Below are 23,026 nucleotides of genomic sequence, written 5' to 3'. Positions count from 1 at the left end.
TATTTGTATTTGTCGGGTTTGGCCTCATGTAAGCCGCCCTGAGTCCCGTTGGGGAGATCGTGGCAGGGTATAAATTAAGTATTATTATTATTATTAATAATAATAATAAAACTTTTGTGGCGCAGCTGGCTGAGTGTCAGCTGCATTAAGATCACTCTGACCAAAAAGCCAGCCCAGGTTGGAGTGGGTTTCCAACCAATTGTGTGTAGCCTGTTGTCGACCTCTGCAACCCGAAAAACAGTTGCATCTGTCAAGTAGGAAAATAAGGTACCACCTTAAAGTGTGGGGAGGCTAAATTAACAGATTTATGAGGCCATAAAGAAGACTCCAGCAAAGCATTCCAGCGGGAAGCATGTGGGGAATGCGGAAGTGCTTCATCAGCATCGCAGATGGACGATGAAAGCGACAGCTCCCCTGGCGGCCAGAAAAAAAAAAGTTAAATAGCCTCTGTGTATGTCAGTATATGTTTGTATGTCAAAAATTGGCATTGAATGTTTGCCATATATGTGTACACCGTAATCCGCCCTGAGTCCCCTGTGGAGTGAGAAGGGCAGAATATAAAAGCTGTAAATAAAATAATAAATAAATATTATTATTATCATTATTATTAATGCCATCATTGTTGGAGATCAGAATGCTCTTTGATTGTAGATCAACTATAAATACCAGCAAGTACAACTCCCAAGTGATAAACTCAGTCCCGCCCAACCACAATACTATTCATATTTGGGTATCGGGTATTTGTGCCAAATATGCTCCAGTGAATGAAAATACGTCCTGCCTATCAGATATTTATATTATGATCCATAACAGTAGAAAAATGACAGTTATGAAGTAGCAATGAAAATAATGTTATGGTTGGCGGTCAGCACAACATGAGGAACTGTATTAAGGGGTCGCAGCATTAGGAAGGTTGAGAAAAACTGGTGTAAATTGTAAACGTGCGAGGAGAAGGAAGAAGTGCAAAAAATATGAAGAAGTGACCTGTACAAAAGGAGTCTTGTCTCAGGATCTAAAAGGAACTGGCAGTCCTCTCATGCTTACATTTCCTCTTCAAAAGGTGGGGCATGGACCATTTATGTCCTACTGGCACTCCCTCTCTGTGCTTTTTCAACCTTGCACTCTGGTGCTCACCTGCTGTGCAAACAGGTAGACTTTGAGTTCTGCGGGAGCTGGCAGCAGAAATAACCTGCTGGATCCAGGTAAGGTCTCTCTGCCTTTTCTGGATAGGACCGGATTTGAGTGTGTGTGTGTGTGGGGGGGGGGGGGAGCTATTAATAAATGTAGTAATCAGCCAGCTTTATTTATACCCCACGAAGCTTTCCATGTTCTGCATGCTCAGAGTGGACGCCAGAATTGTGAACTTTACTTTTGCAAAATTGCATTGGGCAGAATGATTAGTGCACTGATTAATTCAAATTCCTGTTGTCCCCAACTTTTACATAAAAAGGAGAGTGTGTACGTATATTTATATTGATTTTGCCCTCAGGGAGTTTTGATGAAACTTGTCACTTGTCACCATCCAAATACCAAGCACTAGGGCCACGGTCTTAGTGACAACAAGTTTGCATTTATCTGCTTGTTGTCATGAGGAAACTGGCAATGAAACAGACGGTTCTAGGTCAAGTATTTGGAGGATTTTCACCTTTCAAGACAATGTTTTCAATTTCAGAAAAGTAATAGAGAAAGGTCTATTAGATCTGATGTCATTCACTGCAAAATGACGTGTGTTCCACCAGAAAGCGCTCCAAATGAGGAAGCACACTGTGAAATAAAAATAAAATCTGGTGAAATAAAATAAAATGTATGTTACTTATTAGGGCTGGGCGGTTTCGTTCGTTAATTTCGTAATTCGTTATTAATTCGTTATTTTTTTTGATAACGAAGCGATATTGAACCATTCAGGAGCAACTAAAAAACGAAACGAATTTTTCAATTCGTTTCGTAATTGTTTCGTAATTGTTTCGAAATCGTTTCGAAATTGTTTTGAAATTGTTTCGAAATCGTTTCGTTATTATTTCCGCATGTCTGGTGCAAGTTTTAGGGTTGTTGTTTGTTTTATCAGTGAAAAAAATATATAATTATCACACCAACAGTCAACAACAGAGGGAAAGGGAAGCTTCAGAAGTTCCCCCTGTCCCATTTGGAGGTTTTTTTAGTGTATTGCGCGATCGCGTCCGCCATTAACGAATCGATTCGTAATTGTTTCGTAATTGTTTCGTAATTGTCTCGTAATTTCCGAAATTTCGTAAATTTCGAACTTTTTTAAAGAAAAATTTCGGAATTCTTTTAAAAACCGAAATGCAAAAACCCCCTAAAAACGAATTGAGTTTAGAAACAATTTTTTCCGTGGTTGCCCAGCCCTATTACTTATATCATGTACGGGCAAACCAAAGCCCAGGGTTGGATGCGGCCCCATGGGCTCTTGTCTCAGGCCTTCCTCTCTCACACCATTCTATCTTTCCTTCCTTCTCTCTTTTCTTCCTCCTTCCTTCTCTCCCTTCTTCCCTCCCTCATTCTTCCTCTCTCCTTTCCTTCCACCCTTTCATCTTTCCTTTCCTCTTTCCTCCCTCCCTCCTTCCCTCCCTCCCCTTCCTTCTTTCCCTTTAGTCTTCCTTTCCTCTTTCCTCCCTCCCTTCCCTTCCACCCTTCCATCCTTCTTTACCTCTCTCCATCCCTTCTCTCTCTCCATCCTCCTTCCCTCCCTCCCTTCTTTCCCTCCCTCACTTCCTTCCCTCCCTCTTTCTCCCTCCCTCCTTTCCTTCCACCCTTTCATCCTTCCTTCCCTCTTTCCTCCCTCCTTCCCTCTTTCTTTCTCCTTCCTTCCTTCCTTCCTTCCTTCCTTCCTTCCTTCCTTCCTTCCTTTTCTCTTCCCTCCCTCCCTTCCCTACCACCCTTCCTTCCATCCTTCTCTTCCTCCCTGTCTTCATTCCTTCTCTCTTTCTTTCCTCCTTCCCTCCCTTCCTTCCTCCCTCTTTCTCCCCCCCTTCTACCCTTTCATCCTTCCTTTCCCTCCTTCCTCCCCCCTTCCCTCTCTTTCTTTCTCCTTCCTTCCCTTTAGTATTTCCTTCCTTCTCTCTTTCCTCCCTCCCTCCCTTCTACACTTTCATCCTTCCTACCTTTCCCTCTTTCCTCCCCCTTCCCTCACTTTCTTTCTCCTCCCTCCCTTCCTTCCTTTCTTCCCTTTAGACTTACCTTCCTTTTCTCTTTCCTCCCTCCCTTCCCTTCCACTCTTCCTTCCTCCCATCCTTCTCTTCCACCCTGTCTTCCTTCCTTCCATCTCTTTTTCCTTCCTCCTTTTCTCCTGGGGGATGTTTAGTTGGGAGAAAAGAAGGTAGACGTGAAGAAACCTTTCAAAGTAAGCAGACAATGAGTCGTGAAGTCCAAAGGAAAGTCCAAATAACATCAAAATCCAAGTAATAATGGAGCACTGCTCTCAAAAAATGTCTTCGTGGGGAAAATCCAAATAGCATCAACAGGGGTGCCTGGGTATTTTTTGTAACCTGTTTCGGGGGAAAAAATCCCCTTCTTCGGGAGTTGATATGAACAGTGACCCCAGACTTCATGACTCATTGTCTGCTTACTTTGAAAGGTTTCTTCATTGAACACGTATCCCTGAAGGCTATATCTATTGACATCTATCAGTCTTAGAACTGTTATGTTTGAGAGCGGTTGCTCCTTTTCACTTTGCTTTATGCCGCTGTATTGAGCTGTATACTGGGAATTTTGATAAAATTATATACTACATGCTCTTTGGATATTATACTTAGATTGCTTTGTGTTTGTAATGTAAAATAAACCCTTCTGGAAGTGGCTGGTCATTTGTGTAAATGTTAAACATTGATGGAGCAAGCATGCTCCCCTGAGGTAGGCCATTCTTCTGTTTTCACCATCTGCTTCTCTGGCCCTGGAATCTTATTTGACAAAAGAGAACTTGTTTGGACAACAGATGAGTTAGGAACATGAATTAAAACTTGTCAATGAAGAGTAGCAAAATGTTACCTTACTGTAAATTCTTTCTGTGCCTTCAAGTTCCATGTCGATGAATGGCAACCCCATGAATTTCCAAAGCTTCTCTTAGCCAAGAAGTACCCAGAGATGGTTTTACTTGTTCCTTCCTCTGAAATACGGCCTACAGCAACATAGTATTCATTTGTGGCTTCCCATCCAAGTGCTAACCAGGGCTGGCCCTGCTTAGCTTTCAGGATCAGATGGGACCTGGTGCCTTTGGTGTATTTAGGCAGGTAGTTTGGCATAATTCCATTTCATGTGCCATAAATTTAATGGATAAAGATCAATATCTTCCACTACTGCATAAAACTAATCTGGGTAAAACCATTATGAACTGTGCGTTCCAAGTTTTCCCTTGAATAGTTTTGAGTTTGTTGTAAGGATGACATTGACTTTTCTGGCTGTATGTTTCTGTTGATGGGAAGCTTCCCACCGGAGTGGAAATCATTGGACAGATGGCAAGCTATTAAACCTCAGCAGACTGAAAGCCAAAACCAAGGTTACAACAACATCTGTTATAGAACTCTAGTATGCTGATGACAACGTCCTCTGTGTGCATTCAGAAGAAGACCTACAAACCACTCTAAACACCTTTGCAGAAGCTCGGCCTGTCATTGAACATCAAGAAAACCAAAGCCCTCTTCCAGCAGTCACCAGCCAACCCCTCTCCAATGCCAGAGAAACAGCTTAATGGTGTAACATTAGAAAATGTTGACCATTTCTGTTCCCTTGGCAGCCACCTCTCCACCAAAGGCAACATTGACACCGAAATACAACACCACCTAAGCTCTGCGAGTGCAACATTTTTCCGAATGAAGCAGAGAGTGTTTGAGAACAGGGACATCAATGGGGATACCAAGGTTCTTGTTTATAAAGCTATTGTCCTCCTAACCCTGCTATACACCTGCGAAACGTGGACTGTCTACAGACGTCACATGAAACTCCTGGAACGATTCCATCAGCGCTGCCTCTGAAAAATCCTGCAAATCTCTTGGGAAGACAAGCGGACAAATATCAGCATGCTGGAAGAAGCAAAGACACTAGCATTGAAGCGATGGTCATCAACTCTGCTGGACCGGCCACGTTGTCCGGATGCCGACTACCGTCTCCCAAAACAGTTGCTGTACTCCGAACTCAAGAACGGAATGTTGATGGACAGGAAAATATATTTAAAGATGGGCTGAAAGCCAACCTTAAAAACTCTGGCATAGACACTGAGAACCGGGAAGCCCTGGCCCTTGAGCACTCCAGCTGAAGGTCAGCTGTGACCAGCAGTGCTGTAGAATTTGAAGAGGCATGAATGGAGGGTGAAAGAGAGAAACGTGCCAAGAGGAAGGCACGTCAAGCCAACCCTGACCGGGACCGCCTTCCACCTGGAAACCAATGCCCTCACTGCGGGAGACGATGCAGATCAAGAATAGGGCTCCACAGTCACCTACAGACCCACCCTGGAGGTTTCCCATTCCACAGTGACCATATGCATTCAGCACCAGAAGAGAGGTGTAATATGATTATTATAGATCTCAGTCCAGTTTTGCAGTATGCAAACGCACAGCAGGCTCTCTTCGATTCCCCTCTCAGCTATGGAAATCCATTGAATGCATTTGTGCAAATCACACTCTTACAGCCGCAGAGGAAGTCAACGGCAACCCTGCTTTTCAAAAAACACAGCCTGAAGGCAACATAAATAAGTGCAGAAAAGAAACATGGTAGATCTGGTGCCAAAAATTGTGGTATTATTCTGACACGCAATCCCAGCTTCATATGTGGGATCCAAATTATTAACAGAGATTTTAGGATTGTGGTGTGGTGGACCTGATTCAATGAGAGGCTTCTTCTGAGAAGGGAGGGGGGAAAGCTTATCCTATGCTTGGCATAATTAGGAAAACAACTAAAATAAAGTGGCCAATATCATAGTACCCCTGATGTGATTTCCATCTGGAATACAAGATACAGATATAAACACTGCTGCTAAAATAATTGCATGTTTCTTCACAGTAAGGAAAAGTGCTAAAATGGCATTCAAAAGCATCAAGGCGTGGCAGTACCTTTGCCACTAAGAAGTTTGAAGGGAGATGTTGACAAAATGATCAAGGTCTGGAGAACAAGCCCTATGAGGAGCGGCTTAAAGAGCTGGGCAGGTTTAGCCTTCAGAAGAGAAAGCTGAGAGGAGACATGATAGTCATGTATAAATATGTGGGAGAAAGTCATAGGGAGGAGGGAGCAAGCTTGTTTTTTGCTGCCCTGGAGAATAGTATGCAGAACAATGGCTTCAAACTACAGGAAAGGAGATTCCACTTGAAAACGAGGAAGAACTTCCTGATTGTGAGAGCTGTTCAGCAGTGGAACTCTCTGCCTTGGAGTGTGATGGAGGCCATCTGCCAGAGATGCTTTGAATGACCTTTTCTTGCTTCTTGGCAGAATGGAGTTGGACTGGATGGCCCACGAGGTCTCTTCCAACTCTATGATTCTATGAATGCTTAAAATAGGAAGGAGGATTTGGATAAGGAGAACCTACGACCTCATCACACAATTAATGTTTAGTGTCCTAAGACACTGACACTGCAGTTGAGCAATGGAGTCCCACGCACCCATCACATGGCGTAGCTGAACTTCCGGTAGGGCTCTGTTGCCCAACTAGGGTGGCAGCGTGGTAGGATGCTGTGCCGCCAACATGGGAGCCTCCCCGTGTTCCATTTGGAATAACGGGGATACCGTGGGGATGATCCTCATGTAGATGCTTCCCCACATGTGATGGAGAAGCATTGCTGCCAGCCAGGCAGGATGCAGGCATTGCCCCGCTTCCACACCGATTCACCACGGAGGCTGGTGAATCGGCAGGGGAATCTCATCAGCGTGATGAGGATGATTATGGAGTCAACGTGATGAGGTCCTTAGTATGTCTCCCCAGTGTTCAGACCTGGGTTCATCCACTAAAAAAGCTGAATGGTGGGAAATTCAAGATAAAGGAAAGGAATCATTTCTTTCGATCGCTGGTGCAAACTGTAGTTGCGACCGCAAGCAAGGGTGAAGCATTGCGTCTACATGTTTCTGCATGTATAGTGCAAACAACAGAAGGGCAAGTAAATGATTAAGCCATTGCACAGCAACAGGCAAGGGAAACAATGGCATAAAACCTGTTTCTTATAGTAGATTGTAAAATGAATCCTTTGTTGTTGTTCATTCATTCAGTTGTTTCCGACTCTTTGTGACTTCATGGACCAGTCCACGCCAAAGCTCCCTGTTGGCCGTCACCACCCCCAGCTCCTTTAAGGTCAGCCCAGTCACTTCAAGGATCCCATCCATCCATCTTGCCCTTGGTCGGCCACTCTTCCTTCTTCCTTCCATTTTCTCCAACATAATTGTCTTCTCTAAGCTTTCGTTTCTTCTCATGATGTGGCCAAAGTACTTCATCTTGGCCTCTACTATCCTTCCCTCCAATGAGCAGTTAGGCTTTATTTCCTGGAGGATGGACTGGTTGGCTCTTCTCGCAGTCCAAGGCACTCTCAGAACTTTCCTCCAGCACCACTGTTCAAAAGCATCTATCTTCCTTTTCTCTGCTTTCCCTAAGGTCCAGCTCTCACATCCATAGGTGACTATGGGGAATACTTACTTGCTTACTTAGGTGATCCCTCGTTGGCCGAGTAGGACAGTCTTCCAGGATCAGAATTCTTGTTAGTCTGTAGGTGGCTGTGGAGCCCTATTCTTGATCTGCATCTTCTTCCGCAGTGAGGGCATTGGTTTCCATGTTGAAGGTGGTCCCGATCGGGGTTGGATTGACGCGCCTTCCTCTTGGCACGTTTCTCTCTTTCACCCTCCATTTGTGCCTCTTCAAATTCTGCAGCACTACTGGTCACACTGCTGGAGAATACCATTGCTTTAACTATGTGGATCTTCGTTGCCAGTGTGATGTCTCTACTCTTCACTATTGTATAGAGATTGGACATTGCTCTCCTCCCAAGAAGTAAGCATCTCCTGATTTCCTGGCTGCAGTCTGCGTCTGCAGTAATCTTTGCACCTAGAAATACAAACCCTGTCACTGCCTCCACATTTTCGCCCTCTATTTCCCAGTTGTCAGTCATTCTTGTTGCCATCATCTTGGTTCTTTTGATGTTTAACTGCAACCCAACTTTTGCGCTATCTTCTTTCACCTTGATTAGAAGGCTCCTCGGCTCCTCCTTGCTTTTGGCCATCAAAGTGGTTTCATCTGCATAAAACCTGTTTCTTACAGTAGATTCCAAAATGAATCCTACAAGCTACAAAAGAAGTAAAAGAAATGGCCAAAATCTTGTCCTCAGTCCAGACTGACCAATGGTGAAGTATGGTGGGAGTTAGGAGTGATACGGCTTCTGTTCTTGGAACACATGTTCCCCTTCCTGGCTTTGAGTCTTTGGTAAGAAAGGGCAACTCAATGGAACAGAACACCCGCGATAAATGAGGGAACACTGTATACCCAAGGTTTTTAAGGTTATCTATCTATCTATCTATCATCTATCTATCTATCTATCTATCTATCTATCTATCTATCTAATCAAAGTGAAAATATGGCTGTATCTTTGTATCTACCTATCTATGTATGTATATGTATGTATCTATGAATCTATATTTATCTAGGTACAGTAGAGTCTTGCTTATCCAATCTTGCTTACCTTCACTCATCCAATGTTCTGTATTATCCAATGTAGTCTGTCTCCTGCCCGGATCCACAGATGTTTCAATACATTGCAACGTTTTCGTGCTAAATTAGTAAATACAGTAATTACTACATAACATTAACATGTATTGAACTGCTTTTTCTGTTGATTTGTTGTAAAACATGATGTTTGGTACTTAATTTGTAAAATCATCATGTAATTTGATGTTTAATAGACTTTTCCTTCATCCTCCCTTATTATCCAACATTTTCACTTATCCAATGTTCTGCCAGCCCATTTATGTTGGATAAGCAAGACTCTACTGTATCTCTTATCTATCTATCTATCTATCTATCTATCTATCTATCTATCTATCTATCCATCCATCCATCCAGTTATGTTCCTGTGTATATTCCAAGATGGCTCCTACATTCAGAGAGCACTGAGAGCCCCACCGGTGATGGATCTGGCCCAAACATGTCACACATACCCAACATAACCAACTTTAAACACTGTCTGGGTTGGGAGGGAGGCAATGACAGATGATGATGGAACTTACTGTTCATCCATATGCGAAGTACAGTGTGAGCTCCACTGACAATGAATCTGGACCTGGACCAAACTGGCATACACATCAATCATGACTAACTTTAACTGCTAGCAGACTGGGGGAGGGGGGATTCACCTTGAGTGATGGGCATTGTAGTTCACCCACATCCTTATGCATTTTCTAATGGATCCATTCATAAAACCCAAAACCAAACAAAGACAATTTCTAATGTTTATCCTTACTACATACTTCACGTGGGCATGGCCAGGTACCTAATGTTCTAAATAAAGTTGCCAATCTCTTCCGGCTGCACTCAAGCAGAGAGTAAGCAGGCAGATCATTTTGCTAGATAGGAACCAGGAACTGCTTGACAAGAGGAAGTTTATTGAATGGCTGCAACTCATCGTTGTAGCTAAACTCAGACCATACCTTCGGGCAACTGTGGCTATGGGATGCTTGGCTGGGCAATTCGCTTGTCTATCAACAAATGGGGCAAGTTTTCCAGCATAAAAACGTTTTGGGGAGAAGGAGGCTCCCAAAGTGACCCGTTTAAGGTGGAATCAGGCGTCAAACAGGGATGTGTTATTGCCCCAACCTTATCTTCCATCTTCATCGCTATGATACTTCATCTTGTTGATGGGAAGCTTCCCACTGGAATGGAAATCATCCATCCGACAGACAACAAGCTATTTAACCTCAGCAGACTGAAAACCAAAACCAAGGTTACAACAACATCTGTTATAAAACTCCAATATGCTGCTGATAACGTCGTCTGTGTGCATTCAGAAGAAGATCTACAAGCCACACTAAACACCTTTGCAGAAGCATATGAGAAGTTCGACCTCTTATTGAACATGGAGAAAACCAAAGTGCTCTACCAGCAGGCACCAGCCAATCCCTCTGCAATGCCAGAAATACAGCTGAATAGTGTAACATTAGAAAATATTGACCATTTCCACTACCTTGGCAGCCATCTCTCAACAAAAATGAACATTGATACTGAATTACAACACCACCTGAGCTCTGTGAGTGCAGCATTCTTCCAAATGAAGCAGAGAGTGTTTGAGGATCAGGACTTCCATAGAGATATCAAGGTGCTTTTTTATAAAGCCATTGTGCTCCCAACTCTGCTATATGCCTGTGAAACATACTGTTTACAGACATCACTCTCAATTCCTGGAATGATTCCATCAGCGTTGCCTCTGAAAAATCCTGCAAATCTCTTGAGAAGACAGGCAGACAAATGTGTTGGAAGAAGCAAAAGACCACCCACATTGAAGAGATGCTTCTATCCTATCAATGCCATTGGAGTGGCCATGTTGTCCAAATGCCCAAAGATCACTGTCTCCCAAAGCAGTTACTATACTCCCAATTCAAGAACGAGAAACGTAATGTTGGTGAACAGGAAAAGAGATTTAAAATGGGTTTAAGCCAACTTTAAAAACTGTGGCATAGACACTGAGAACTGGGAAGTCGTGGCCCTTGAGTGATCTAACTGGAAATCAGCTGTGACCAGCAGTGCTGTGGAATGCAAAGAGGTACAACTGGAGGGTGAAAGGGGGAAATGTGTCAAGACAAAACGCATCAAGACAATCCTAACCGGGACCACCTTCCACCTGGAAACCAATGTCCTCACTTTGGGAGAACATGTGGATCAAGAATAGGGCTCCACAACCACCTACGGACCCAGCACCAAGGCACTGCACTTGAAAGACCATCATCCTTGGTCTATGAGGGATCACCTAAGCATGTTTTCCAGCATAAAAACACTTTTTTGGGAGGGAGGTAGAACATTCTCTACTTCAACCAGGAGTACCTAAAATTAATATACCGTAAGGATTTTTAAAAAAAAGAAAAAGTGGGGAAATTGTATATTTCACAAGGATCTGTCCATTGACCATGTGGTGTTGATGTTGGCAGGTCTATTGCTGTGTTTGGGAAAATGACTGTAGATTGTGTTGGAAGGTGCTGATGGAAGGCTAGTTGAGACATTGGCTATTAGTACCATTCTCTTTATTACATCTATGCCGAGATGATTAATTGGGCTTCCCGTTCTCTCCTTGTAGCTCCTGAGGTTTGATCAGCAATGGCCAATTTTCAGGGCCATGCTCTTCCAGGAAGTTTCTTCTTGCTCTTTGGCCTCTGGTGGGCAGTGAAATGTGTGCTGAAGCACTACAGCAGGAAGCTGAACAAAAAGAATCATCTGCACCGGAGTTTTGACAAACTTGAGGTCATTGAAGGCGCAGTCAAAGTCACTTTTTCAACAATAGGTGAGTTTGAAATATCATGAAACACCTTGAGTTGCTATTACCATTATCTCTAGCACCAAGTTTTTAAATAGCACTTGGAGGCAATTACTTTCAAGTAAGTCATTCTTTGTTGTTCTTTCCCAGTAAAGAAGGTTAAACTGTCCATATGTTACAGGTACTGTATACTCTGTCCTTCCTCCAAAAACCGCCACAAAAATAGTTAAATCCTGCTAGTGACAGCTGTATGTATAATTCAAGGTTATGTGCAACTGTGCTTTCCTTCAGAAGGGATATACGGAGCTATGATCTAACCTTTTGCCCTATCCCAAAATGTTGCCCCAAAGCCACTTTGAAGTTAGGTGGAGCGAGAAAGCCATTCAGAGGAGGAAGAAGTGGTTGGTCTCAGCTATAAGGGGAAACAAAATAAGTATGTACTCTATCTAGAAGAATGCTGTAATTTCTTTTCTCCTTACAGATGGGACCAGCTGCTTTTTCAATTTTTGAGTCTGCAATACATTGCTTTGAGCATTAGCCTTCAGGTCTTGGCAACCAGTTGGCCAAGGAAAGGGCAAAAATCTGCAGGAACAATCTGTTATGCTCCATTTGCTTTATCCAGGATCATCTACAAAATCAATGCTTTTAAAGCTGTGGTTCTCAACCTTTTTTTGACCAGGGACCACTTTGACCAGGGACTACTTCACCAGGGACCACTTTGGCCAGGGACCACTTGACCAAGAACCACTTTGACCAGGGATCAATTTGACCAGGGACCACTTTGACCTCCCTGCCCAAGGACATCAGGCATGCCCCAACATTGGCAGTCTTTAGAAGGAGCTTGAAAACATGGATGTTCCAGTGTGCCTTCCCAGATTAAGGAATCCCAAGCAATTTGTCCCAAATGCACTTTACGAGAGAGTTAGAATTGTCTGCACAGCCACTTATCCCTAAAATATCCATCCTATTTCACCTGGACATGCCCAGCATTTTTTTAAAAAATTAACCATTACATTTGGTCCTGCCACAGGTTTTTAAATGTGTCGTGATTTTTGTTATTGTTTTGCTTTGCTATGAGTAATTTATTGTTGTAATGTTGTTGTTGTGTTTTTTGTCTCTGATGTATTTTCGCTCGGCCTCTTGTAAGCCGCACCGAGTCCTGCGGGAGATGGTAGTGGGTTATAAATAAAGGTTTATTATTATTATTATTATTATTATTATTATTATTTGACCAGGGACCACTTTGACCAGGGACCACTTGACCAGGGACCACTTTGACCAGGGACCTCTTGACCAGAGACCACTTTGTCCAAGAACCACTTTGACCAGGGACCACTTCACCAGGGACCACTTTGACCAGGGACCACTTCACCAGGGACCACGTTGACCAGGGATCAATTTGACCAGGGACCACTTTGACCAGGGACCACTTTGACCAGGGATCAATTTGACCAGGGACCACTTTGACCAGGGACCACTTTGACCAAGGACCACTTTGGCCAGGGACCACTTTGACCAGGGAGCTCTTGACCAGGGACCACTTTGACCAGTGACCACTTTGACCAGGGACCACTTTGACCAGGGACCACTTGACCAGGGACCACTTTGACCAGGGACCACTTGACCAGGGACCACTTGACCAGGGACCACTTTGACCAGGGACCTCTTGACCAGGGATCAATTTGACCAGGGACCATTTTGACTAGGGACCACTCTCCAACATTAGTATTGAAAGGTTTACAAATCTGTTTTTGGTCAACTTTAGATTCGGTTTGGTTATTTAGGGTGCTGATTCAGAAAATTGCATTGGATAGACCACATGAGCTCTAGTAGTCATCTAGTAGTCACCATTTAGTAGTCGCCATCTGCTTGCCCGCAGAAAACCATATTTAATAACCTAGAGCTGATGTGGTCTATCCAATACAATTTTATGAATCAACACCCCAAATAAGCCCAGGAACAGGCCAAAAAATTAGGCCACCAAGGCGCCCATGCTTCCAGGCACCATGTGGAAAGGCTCTGCTCAGGGGGAAGAAGGAGAAGCAGCAGTCAGGAGGCTTGTTGTCCCACCTTGCGTTGGTGGTCAGCCTCTCCCCTCCCAACATCTCCATTGCCTCGGCACTATAAGAGGGTTTTGTGAGATCTGTAGCTCTTGTTGCAACAGTGTAGTAGTAATGGTGAGGCCATGGACCATAGTTTAGTTCTTGGGAACCACTGGTGGTCCATAGACCACAGATTGTGAACCACTGTTTTAAAGGGAAAGGACTCCCAGCATATGTAGCTTCTTTCTAAGAAGTACTTGAAATCATGACCACATTTCTAAATAGAACTACTGCTCAGTTTTTGTCGGTAGTGGTCTAAACTTTTACCTAATAACATCCAATTAACTGTGTGGTCCCAAATCCCTTTCGGAACTGTTTGAAAGCTAGTGTGGATTTGTGTTAATTGACGTGTATCAATTTGCTTTGATCTTTTGTGTTTTGGTTCGCCTTTGTTGTTTAAATGAATCATTACTTTTCAATAATTAGTGATTAAGAAAAATATCTTCAGCTAAATTATAATTTTTGTGGGCTTTTTGAAAGCAAAGTGCTGCGAGCAAACCTCAGAAACAAATAAGCAAGCATTGGAGTTCTATATTTAGAAGCAGCCTGAGTCACAGAAACATGATGCTCTCCTAAAATGCGGATAAATGGCAGAACGATTTCTGTTTATTGTCAGGAAGTATTTAGGAGTTGGAATAAAGCCTGGTGTACATAGAAATGTAATTTGTTTGCTTATGTATTTGTGTATTTATTGAAATAGACATACATTTATAAGTATGAACCCCCAATGGCACAGCGGGTTAAACCGCTGAGCTGCTGAATTTGCTTACCAAAAGGGTGGGGAGTTCAAATCTGGGGAGTAGGGTGAGCTCCTGCTGTCAGCCCCAGCTTCTGCCAACCTAGCAATTCAAAAACATGCAAATGTGAGTAGTTCAATAGGTACCACTTCAGCAGGAAGGTAACAATGCTCCATGCAGTCATGCTGGCCACATGACTTTGGACAACGCTGGCTCTTCATCTTGAAATGGAAATGAGCGCCATCCCCCAGAGACGGACACGACTTGACTTAATGTCTCTTTAGGATGTAATTTGTTTTGGACTATATCTCTCAGAATTTCTCAGTGGGCAAAGAGATGGTGGATTCTGGATGTCATAGTTCAAAGTCTAATGCAGACATGGACCACAAATTCTCTGCTTCTCTATTCCAAGATTGCTCTTTGAGTTTGCCCTTTGGATGAACCTTCTTTCTAGAGAGATCCATTCATGTTTTCCTTCTCTCTATTTTTTAGGGATCCTGGCTGAGCAGTTTGTTCCAGACGGTCCCCACCTGTACCTCTACAACAGAGAGCCATGGGGTTGGGTGAAGATGATGAACTGGCAACACTCCACCATGTACCTGTTCTTTGGCCTGTCAGGAGTTGTGGATATCCTCACCTATTGCCCTGCCAGACTGCCTTTAGGGCTAGATCGGCTCATGCTGGCCATAGCTGTCTTTATTGAAGGTTGGTGCCACTGCAGTGATTTTGGGTGGATCGGAATCAATGGCTCCTAGACATTGTGGAGCTATCTCATCTTTCACTCCTTGATGGTTCTGTTTTTGTTTTCCCGTTCCAAGAGGAGAGAGACATAAAAGGAGGTAGCCAGTGTGACTTTGGCCAAAAGTTCTGGCTAGAAAATATCTTTAATATGTTTATAGGACATGTGTTCTAAAAGGTGGAAGGTATCTGGTTTCCATATCACGCAATTGTCTTCATCCACGCAATTGTCTTCCTTTTGGTAACTAGAAATTAAACACCAAGTTTGACCACCGAGGTATGAATCTCTGAGAAGAAGCAAAATATCTTGATCAGTGGATTGCTCACCAAGAACTTCATCACATGGGGGTGAGGGCTGCAAGCCCCATAGAAAGCTTGCACCCCATTTGATCCATGGAGCCCCACACTACCCATCACACAATGCAGGCTGACCTCTGTTGTGCAAAGTGTGTTTTAGCCAAGTCCCATGCAAAAGACACACAAACAAGAGGAAAAAGGAACAGAAAAACTTTACTCTTATCAGCAGAGACATAAACTTGCAGTGTTGCATACAAAATCAAACAGTGCAACAAACTTACATAGTCCTTGTAAGTAACACAGAATAAGGCTTATTCATCTTCCTTCAAATGAGAGAGCAAAACATAAATATTGAGTAAATAGCTATTCCACCATAGCAAAGAGCATCACTGTTAGAGCATAACAGCATTACAGCATATTGCTTCTCCAAACTGTATTCTAAAATCCATGCAGTTATACCCCACCATGCTGGCTGACCTACATTACCAGCTATACATAATAACTAACATCATAAGGTTTTTCTTTAACACACACTTGATCCTGCTACAACTTACTGTAACAACCTCCAACGAGGCTCTGTTGATCAATTGGGGCACAAGCATCCTACAGTACTGTGCCCAGAACATGGGAGGCTTCCTGTCATGTTGCCAGGGCTCTGCCTTATTTAGGTAGAGATGAATCAAACTCCCAGTTTTATCAAACAGTTTATTTAAAACAGCACTTACTTGCTGGCTGTTTTAATAGACCAAAATATAAAACATAAAGATAGCAAAAACAACTCTGTAGTCAAAAGGATCCAGTTCAGTGGTCAAATGCTGAGAGTTCAATAAAGAAAGTCCAGGGATCAAGAGTTTATACCGTAATCAAAAGCCAGTCCAAAGGTTCAAGGTTCCAGGATTCCAAGATTACAGGAGACAGGTCAGGATACCGAAAAATCCAACAGATCTGGGGGGAAACCAGCAACATCCACCACCAAAATACAAGAGATACTTTTCTCCCAAAGATCAGTCTCAAGGTTAGCTCCTTAAATCAAGTAACACCCAGCTGCAACCCATCTCCTGCACACCTCCACCCCTAATTGCTTTCACCCATGAACTCCCACTTACAGATTACCAAACCCTCTAGAACTAATACTCACATTAACCCTTCCATCACCAACCACCATCAACTGCAGAACATATGACACTTCCCATGTTCTGTAGGGAACAACAGGGCCAGCACAGAGGAAAGCCATGTAGTGACGCTTCCCCACGTGTGACTGAATCATAGAATCATGGAATAATAGAGTTGGAAGAGACCACATGGGCCACCTAGTCCAATTGCCCACTCTGCAGGAAAAGCACAAAGTGATGGTGAAGCAAGGCCGGGTGCAGGGTGCCAGGATTGTCCTGCTGTCTTGCAAATTCATCACCGAGACTGACAAATTGTCCTACACAGCCTCATTAATGCAATGAGGTTGCAAGAGATGGAATAGCAGACAACACTTTATTAATATTGCCTAATTAATTATTTCTAAGTGATATTCCAAAACAAATAGGGTGAGCAACCTAATGCAGCCACAACTGATGTAATGGTCATCCCTAGACCTTTTCACCAACTTCCCTGAAAGAAACCGCACTTGCTCCCAGGTGGGTGTTTTGAGAACTATTTTGACTAAGTTCTCCATCTTAAAGAATCCTAGAATTTATAAATTGGAAAGGTGCTTAGAATTTTCTCCTACAAAGAACTAGTGCTATACTTCAAAGAAATGACATAAGAACTTTAGCTGAGCAGCACCATGGTAAACTTGTTTATTCAGTTACTTGTCTGGTATTTGTGTTGCTAGATCTCCCCTATCATCCCCAATGACCTCCTCCATCCCTTCCCTCTATATAGACACTTTTTGTAATGGCCGCCGTTCTAAAGATGATGTCCATTCCAACAGGCTTTCTCTTCTACTACCACGTCCACAACCGGCCAATGCTGGACCAACACATCCATACTCTGCTGCTGACTGCCATCTTTGGTGGTAGCGCCAGCGTTCTGTTGGAAGTCTTCCTGCGAGATAACGTTATCCTGGAGCTCTTCCGTTCCAGCCTCACCATTCTGCAAGGGAGCTGGTTTTGGCAGGTTGGCCCCCTTTAGATTGCTTTGTTTGGACTGGGTTGCTGCTGGTAATGTCGAAGTGGCCAAATGACTCCACGCAAGTTGATGGAAGTCTCCCACTTTTTTAATGCTAAATGTTCAGTTATTTCTGGAATAGTTGAGGTGGGCAACAGCCTGAAATCTGGGGACTTCATTGGACCGTGGGGCACTTGGCAATCAATTGTTGATTTAAAAACATATTCAAAGTGCTCTTAACAACCACTATAACCAAACTCCAGTGTATACCAAGGGCTCCCTATAACCACCTGTTTCCTTGTTTACTCACCTGGACCTTAAGGTCACCTTCTGAGGTCTTTTCCTCATTATGAGGTGGAACAGGTGACTGAAAGGGAGAGGGACTTTCCCCCATCAGTGATGGCATATCCGTTGTGGAATATCCAGATCTGAACCTGATCTCTTTGCTCAGCATTGGGGCAATTATGACTTTATTTCGCTATAGAAAGGACGATGAAAAGACATTCATAAACTGCTCTGCACTGTACAATGACAAAACAGGTGCGACTGTTTACTCTATTTGCAGAGAACCGCTGGGCACTTAATATTATTTATTTATTTACTACATTTATACCCCGTCCTCTTTCACCCTGAGACTCAGAGTGGCTTACAAGTTATATGTAAATACAATAGATTATATTATTAGCATAGCCCAATATTAGCATTATATATTACTACATTGCACCATACGACTATACTGTAATATTATTAGTAATGTTACATGTAATGTATAATATATAATATGTATTATTTTATTTTATTATATCATTAGTAGTAGTAAATATTGCATTACACTATAATATTATTATCAATATTATATGCATATGAAATATGTTATACAGGGTTAGTCAAAATGCATAGGCCAATAAGCCATTGTATTATTAGCATAACACAATATTACCATTGTTGTTGTTCATTCGTTCAGTCGTCTCCGACTCTTCGTGACCTCATGGACCAGCCCACGCCAGAGCTCCCTGTCGGCCGTCACCACCCCCAGCTCCTTCAATTGATAATATTATTATCAATATTATATGTATATAAAATATGTTACATTATTAGCATAACACAATATTAGCATTATATATTACTATATTGTGCCATACCACTATACTGTAATATTATTAGTAATGTTACATGTAATATATAATATATAATTCATATTATTTTATTATATTATATTGTTAGTAGTAGTATATATTGTATTACATTTTAATATTATATGTATATAAAATATGTTATATTATTAGCACAACACAATATTAGCATTATACATTGCTATATTGTGCCATACCACTATACTGTAGTATTAGTAATAATATATTTTATTACATTATAATATTATTATCAGTATTGCATGTATATACATGTTATATTATTAGCATATAACAATAGTAGCATTATATATTACTATACTGTGCCATACAATTATACTGTAATATTATTGGTAATATTATATGTAATGTATAATCTATAATTAATATTATTATACTGTATTAGTAGTAGTAGTATTATATTGTATTACATTATAATATCATTGTCAATATTATGCCCCTGTGTTTTTGCATGGAAGATGACACATGTTTCTTTTCCATCCAGATTGGCTTTGTGCTGTTTCCACCATTTGGAGGGCCAGCCTGGGATCAGGAGGACCACGAAAACATGATGTTTATCACCATGTGCTTCTGCTGGCACTATGCCGTAGCTATCCTTATTGTGGGTCTCATTTATACTCTGGTCCACTGGTACGTTTTCCTGGGATGTTGGCTCATTTCGCTCCAATCTAACTTTTACTGACCCAAGATGGCATCATAACTCATGAGAGTCAGGGCCTCTGTATGTCTTGGCAAACAAATAAAAAATGAATAGTTGCAGCCAAGATGCAAAATAGCATTGAAAGAACCTTGTTAAGGAGCCAAAAGGGGAGGAAGATGACAAAGCTAGGGAAGACAACCACAGAAGTGAATGTGCCTTTCCTTAGGCAGATTGTATAGCTAGCTGTTCTGTTTTGTAATATTTCTCAGATCAGGAAGTCTTGTAGCAAGAGATGAAGAGCAAGAGCATCTCTTGTAGCAAGAAATGAAACAACTAAGGAATTTATTTGCTATCCAGATACATTGGGTTGCCTCTCCAGATGTCCTTTCAGGCCAAGAGATACTTCTATAGGAACCATTAGACCTTCCAGTGAACTTCTATGGTCATCTCATTGGACAGTGGCCATAGAACCATTCTGAAGAACATAAGGCAGTGTTTCTCAACCTGGGGGTCGGGACCCCTGAGGGGGGTTGTGAGGGGTTTTTAGAAGAGTCACCAAAGACCATTAGAAATCACTATTTTCTGTTGGTCGTGGGGGTTCTGTGTGGGAAGTTTGGCCCAATTCTATTGTTGGTGAGGTCCAGAATGCTCTTTGATTGTAGGTGAACTATAAATCCCAGCAACGACAACTCCCAAATGTCAAGGCCTATTTTCTCCAAACTCCACCAGTGTTCACATTTGGGTATATTGAATATTCATGCCAAGTTTGGTCCAGATGCAACATTGTTTGAGTCCATACTACTCTCTGGATGTAAGTGAACTCCCAAACTCAAGATCAATGCCCACCAAACCCTTCCAGGATTTTCTGTTTGTGTGCCAAGTTTGGTTCAATTCCATTGTTGGTAGAATTCAGAATGCTCTTTGATTGTAGGCAAACTATAAATCTCAGCAACTACAACTCCCAAATGATAAAATCAATCCCGGCCCCCAACCCTACCAGTATTCAAATGTGGGCATATTGGGTATTTGTGCCAAATGTGGTCCAGTGAATTAAAATATACCCTGCACATCAGATATTTACACTACAATTCATAACAGTAGCAAGATTACAGTTATGAAGTAGCAACGAAAATAAATTTATGGTTGGTGGTCACCACAACATGGGGAACTGTATTAAGGGGACGTGGCATTAGGAAGGTTGAGAAACACTTACATAAGGATTCCTAGAGAAGTGTTTTCTTCATTAAACAAATAGTGACTTTATCTGTATTTTCCCACTTTTGTGTGGATCCAGTACTCCCAATCCCAGCCAATGTATTGCTTATGTTTCCAGGTCCCATAATAGTTATTCATTGTTACAATTATTGTTTTTTTTATTATTGCTTTTAAATATACTAACTTAGTATATTTAAAGCAATGTTGTAACATTGCAAACCCACTGGTGCAAAGTACAAAACATACTTAAGCAAGGATTAAAAAAAACACTGTAATATATCTGGAACTGTACACATTCTCCCACCGAAAAAATGAAGTTATCCCTTGTTGCATTACAATCTACTTTGGCAATGGCAAAAGGAATTAATTGCAAGTACAGAATGAATAACTGCATTTATTTATTTTATTATTTATTTACAGTATTTATATTCCACCCTTCTCACCCCGCAGGGGATTCAGGGTGGATTACAATGCACATATACATGGCAAGCATTCAATGCCAGTTAGACATTCAACATATATAGACAGACGCAGAGACAATTTAACATTGCAGCTGTGTCCAAGCTTTTCCAGCTTCATGAGGGTATGCTCCATTCTGGCTCAATTCCGATCACAGATGGAAGTGCTGCTTCACCATCCATTGTGACACCGAGTCCTTTGATGTAGTACTTCCTCATTTTTCTGCATGCTGCTGGAAAGTTTTTTATAGCATCATAAATTAGTTAAATTAGCTTCCCTGCATAAAGCAGTACCTAAATTTCCTAAATTTCCAGGAGCCTCCGGTGGTGCAGTGGGTTAAGGTCCTGAGCTGCTGAGCTTGTTGACTGAAAGGTTGCAGGTTAGATACCGGGGAGCAGCGTGAGCTTCCGCTGTCAGCCCTATCTTCTGCCAACCTAGCAGTTCGAAAACATGCAAATGTGAGTAGATCAATAGGTACCACTCCGGCAAGAAGGTAACGGCGCTCCATGCAGTCATGCCGGCCATATGACCTTGGAGGTGTCTATGGACAACGGCTTAGAAATGGAGATGAGCACCACACCCCAGAGTCAGACATGACTAGACTTAATGTCAGGGGACAACCTTTACCTAAATTTCCTACTTGACAGAGGCAACTGTCTTTTGGGCTGCATAGGTCGACAGCAAGCTAGACCAATGGCCGGAAGCTCACTCCGACCCAGGCTGGCTTTGAACCTTTTGGTCAGTAGTGATCTAATGCAGCTAGTTCCCAGCTAGCTGCACCATGGCGTGCCCATTTGCAAAGTCTTCGTTCTATTTGCAATAAGTAAAGATCTCTTGCCATAGGTGAGAAATGAGGGATTGTAAAGGAAATCAGAGGCAGGCTAATTGCCCTCTGGTTGCCTTGCAAGAAAAAATTTGATTGCACCAATGTCTCTGATTAACAGGATCTCTTTTTGTCATTGTTCGTAGCTTCATCCAGAGATGTAGAGCAAGCAGTGGACTGACAGAGATCAAGCTGAGTCAACACAAAGAGAAGAAGGCGAAAGAAGATCGTGCTTCCCTCTTAAACGCTTCAGATGAAGAATGAGCGAAGATACCACCCCACATCAGTCTCTTAAGACTTAACAAGCAATTATTATTTTTAAAAAATGAATAAGCTTACCAACACAATTGTGGCACGACATCACAATGTGATTATTATCTTTAAAATATTTGAAGAATACTAATAAATTAAAAGTCATTGCTGCTTTGTTAAAGGGACAGCCAATAACAACAACAACAACAACAACAACAACAACAATAACACTTTATTTATATTCCGCACTTCTCCCCGAGGGGACTCAGAGCGGATTACAGTAGAAAACAGAGCAGATAAACAGACACAGGCAAACATTCAGTGCCTTGATTACAATGTCACACAATGAGACACAAATACACAGACAAAGGCAAAGGCTTCTCCTTCCATGTCCGGTTCTGGGGAAGGTGCTCTTTCTCCATTTCCTAGACGAGGAGTCTGCGTCCGTAGACACTTCCCCTGGTCGTGTGGACAGCATGACTGCTTGGAGCATCTTTTGCCTTTTTCCGCCAAAGTGGTATCTATTGATCCACTCACATTTGCATGTTTTCGAACTGCTAGGTTGGTAGGAACTAGGGCTATCAGCGGGAGCTCACTCCATCAAGAGGAGGCGCAATCTTTGGAAAGTTCTTCAATGTAGTACATGGATAGTTCCCTCCAAAGGTCAGGATTACACCATTATTGTACTAAAGCAGCAAACCGTTTGTATAAAAAATGAGGATTTTTTATTCAATTCAAAGAATAGTATTAAGAGTGTAATGCATTAAAGAAATTTCCGAGATTTCCTTGTGAGTGAATTTAATTTAACGGTTCTGGCCCAGACTACCTGTCAGAACGTATCTCCTGTTACGAACCATCACGAAGTTTAAGATCATCTGGAGAGGCCCTGCTCTCGATCCCACCGCCGTTGCAAACGCGGTTGGTGGGGACGAGGGACAGGTCCTTTTTGGCAGTCTGTTGAACTCTCTCTCCAGGAACATCAGACTGGCCACCTCCCTCCTGTCTTTTAGAAGGAAACTTAAGACTTGGCTCTGGGACCAGCCGTTCGACCAGTGAATAGTACCAAGTGGAAAG

General features: G+C 42.3%; 1 protein-coding gene across 1 annotated transcript; it reads left to right on the top strand.

The window, feature by feature from the left end:
* Positions 1 to 1,123: 1,123 nt before the first annotated feature.
* On the top strand, positions 1,124 to 22,406 carry LOC132782718 (transmembrane protein 45B-like). Its single transcript, XM_060787611.2, has 6 exons — positions 1,124 to 1,202; positions 11,262 to 11,465; positions 14,770 to 14,982; positions 17,237 to 17,421; positions 19,048 to 19,193; positions 21,847 to 22,406. Exons 2-6 carry the CDS (start codon positions 11,282 to 11,284, stop codon positions 21,962 to 21,964), a joined length of 846 nt encoding a protein of 281 aa, XP_060643594.2. The 5' UTR covers positions 1,124 to 1,202; positions 11,262 to 11,281; the 3' UTR covers positions 21,965 to 22,406.
* Positions 22,407 to 23,026: the final 620 nt, after the last annotated feature.

Source organism: Anolis sagrei, chromosome 7, assembly GCF_037176765.1.
Source record: "Anolis sagrei isolate rAnoSag1 chromosome 7, rAnoSag1.mat, whole genome shotgun sequence".
Classification (NCBI taxonomy): Eukaryota; Metazoa; Chordata; class Lepidosauria; order Squamata; family Dactyloidae; genus Anolis; species Anolis sagrei.
The sequence above is the reverse complement of the archived record's forward strand: the minus strand, read 5'-3'. Positions and strand labels throughout refer to the sequence as shown.

Bases quoted from the DNA above. Each gene is read 5' to 3' on its own strand.
- LOC132782718 (XM_060787611.2), top strand. From the start codon at position 11,282: ATGGCCAATTTTCAGGGCCATGCTCTTCCAGGAAGTTTCTTCTTGCTC. The intron at 11,466-14,769 runs GTGAGTTTGAAA...TCTATTTTTTAG, and splicing joins AGTCACTTTTTCAACAATAG to GGATCCTGGCTGAGCAGTTT. The intron at 19,194-21,846 runs GTACGTTTTCCT...CATTGTTCGTAG, and splicing joins ATTTATACTCTGGTCCACTG to CTTCATCCAGAGATGTAGAG.